Here is a 2500-nt window from a genome sequence, read left to right as displayed (position 1 = left end):
ATACAGTGTAGGTGGTAAGTGACCTCCAGTGTGTAGGTGGTAAGTACATACACATATAAATGCATAAATTGAAACTACATGTATGAAACACACACACACACACACCGACAGACAGACACTGGTGAGCTGAATGGGTGGATGGTCAAACTGAAGGCTGTCTGGTTGAGTGATGGATGTAGAGAAGATCTTCTCCTCTCTGACATATTCCCCTTTGGCTTAGTATCAGCCTGCCTGTCATGTCAGATGGCAGCTCTCTCTCACACACACACACACACACACACACACAGACACACACACACACACAGACACACACACACACACACACAGAGACACACACAGACACACACACACCCACACACAGAGACACACACAGACACACACACACACACACACACACACACACACACACACAGACACACACACACACACACACAGAGACACACACAGACACACACACACACACACACACAGACACACACATACCTCATGTTCTTTCTTTCACTTACACAATCTCCATCTATCTACCCTTCCCTTGACTCTGATGTGTAATGGAAGCACGAGTACAGTAAACTCTATTACCGTGCATGACCCCTAGTGTTGTGTTTTCTCTCTCTCTCTCTCTCTCTCTCTCTCTCTCTCCTCTCTATCTGCTGTCTGCGGGGCCTGTAGGGGAGAACTCCACGCGTGAGTCCCGCTCTCTGTCCAACTCCAGTCTGGAGTACAAGCTCACCGGCCTCACCTCGCTTACCACCTACACACTGGAGGTCGCCGCCGTCACCGACGCTGGCACCGGGGTCGTCACCACGGCAACCATATCGTCGGGGGTGCCTCCAGGTATGCATCACGAGACATTAGCACCCATAAGCGTACATACGTGCACACACATAAGCATCTGTTGGAAATAAGGCACAATGCATGTATGTGATCCTTGATCCGGTTCCTTAGGGCAGCCGTGGCCTACTGGTTAGGGCATGGGGCTTGTAACCGAAGGGTTGCCGGTTCGATCCCCGACCAGTCGGAAAAAAGTGGGCGGGGGAAGTGGTTGAGCACTGCTCTCCCATTCCCACATCAGAGACCAAATTTCCCTCACGGGATCAAAAAAGTATATATACTTACATACTGATCAGTCTCTGTTTGGAGTGTGTATGTTTGTGTTTGAATCCACAGAACCATGGATGCACACACACACACATTCAAACATACCCAAACTCACTCAGTGATGCAGTACATGGCCATCAGTGAACTCTGACATCCAACAGTTAAACCCCTCAGCTTTGGCCATCACTGTCCAGCCCTCTTGCCCTACTAACCAGGCCACCTTCTCTCACTGCGGCCACACCAGAGTCGTGCTTGGCATTGTCCTGCCGTGCCATGCAGCCTTATGCCACCGTGCTTTATGTCATCCCACTTTGGTATATATCCCACCACTCTGATATATACCATACAGCTGCACAGCATACTATTTAATACCATACAGCTGTACTGCACAGCATACTATTTAAAACCATACAGCTGTACTGCACAGCATACAGTACTATTTAATACCATACAGCTGCACAGCATACTATTTAATACCATACAGCTGTACTGCATACTATTAAATACCATACAGCTGTACTGCACAGCATACTATTTAATACCATACAGCTGTACTGCACAGCATACTATTTAATACCATACAGCTGTACTGCATACTATTTAATACCATACAGCTGTACTGCACAGCATACTATTTAATACCATACAGCTGTACTGCACAGCATACTATTAAATAACATACAGCTGTACTGCACAGCATACTATTTAATATCATACAGCTGTACTGCACAGCATACTATTAAATAACATACAGCTGTACTGCACAGCATACTATTTAATATCATACAGCTGTACTGCACAGCATACTATTAAAAACCATACAGCTGCACAGCATACTATTTTATACCATTCTGGTTTATAATATATTGCTTTATGGTATACTATTCTATGTCATACTATGTTGACATAGAATAGTATATCATATGTGCCATTTAATACACACATGTATCCAGGAGCATGGAGAGAAAGGGCTCAGAAAGTCAATTCAAACTTCAGTCCTCAGTAGTTGTGTTATTGTTTGGGTTTTGTCCTTCTAAAGTCCCAACCTTTATTGTTCGGCAATCAACCTTCCTTTTCCTCTTAGGGGTTTTATTAAGAGAGATTTGTTTATTTACTCGTGTGGCTTGTTTAATTAAAGACCTAATTGTGAAGCCCAACACTGAACTCAAAACCCAGTCATTATTGACCTCAAACTTTTTTGGTCAAAGAGATTTTATTTTGTTTATTTCCTGAACTATTTATGTGTTTATTTATTTATTTACTTGCCTTACAGCCCCTAAAGTGTGTGTGTGTGTGTGTGTGTGTGTGTGTGTGTGTGTGTGTGTGTGTGTGTGTGCATGTCTGTTTGTGTGTGTGTGTGTGTGTGTGTGTGTGTGTGTGAGAGAGAGAGTCACGGTGTCCG

General features: G+C 44.4%; 1 protein-coding gene across 1 annotated transcript in view; it reads left to right on the top strand.

The window, feature by feature from the left end:
* sdk1b (sidekick cell adhesion molecule 1b) overlaps nucleotides 1-2500 on the top strand; it is a 296641-nt gene that overhangs the window by 231934 nt on the left and 62207 nt on the right. The window contains 1 exon segment of the mRNA XM_048249003.1: nucleotides 644-834. Coding sequence (XP_048104960.1) covers nucleotides 644-834 — 191 coding nt within the window.

The sequence above is a fragment of the Alosa alosa genome, chromosome 7 (assembly GCF_017589495.1).
Source record: "Alosa alosa isolate M-15738 ecotype Scorff River chromosome 7, AALO_Geno_1.1, whole genome shotgun sequence".
Classification (NCBI taxonomy): Eukaryota; Metazoa; Chordata; class Actinopteri; order Clupeiformes; family Clupeidae; genus Alosa; species Alosa alosa.
The sequence above is the reverse complement of the archived record's forward strand: the minus strand, read 5'-3'. Positions and strand labels throughout refer to the sequence as shown.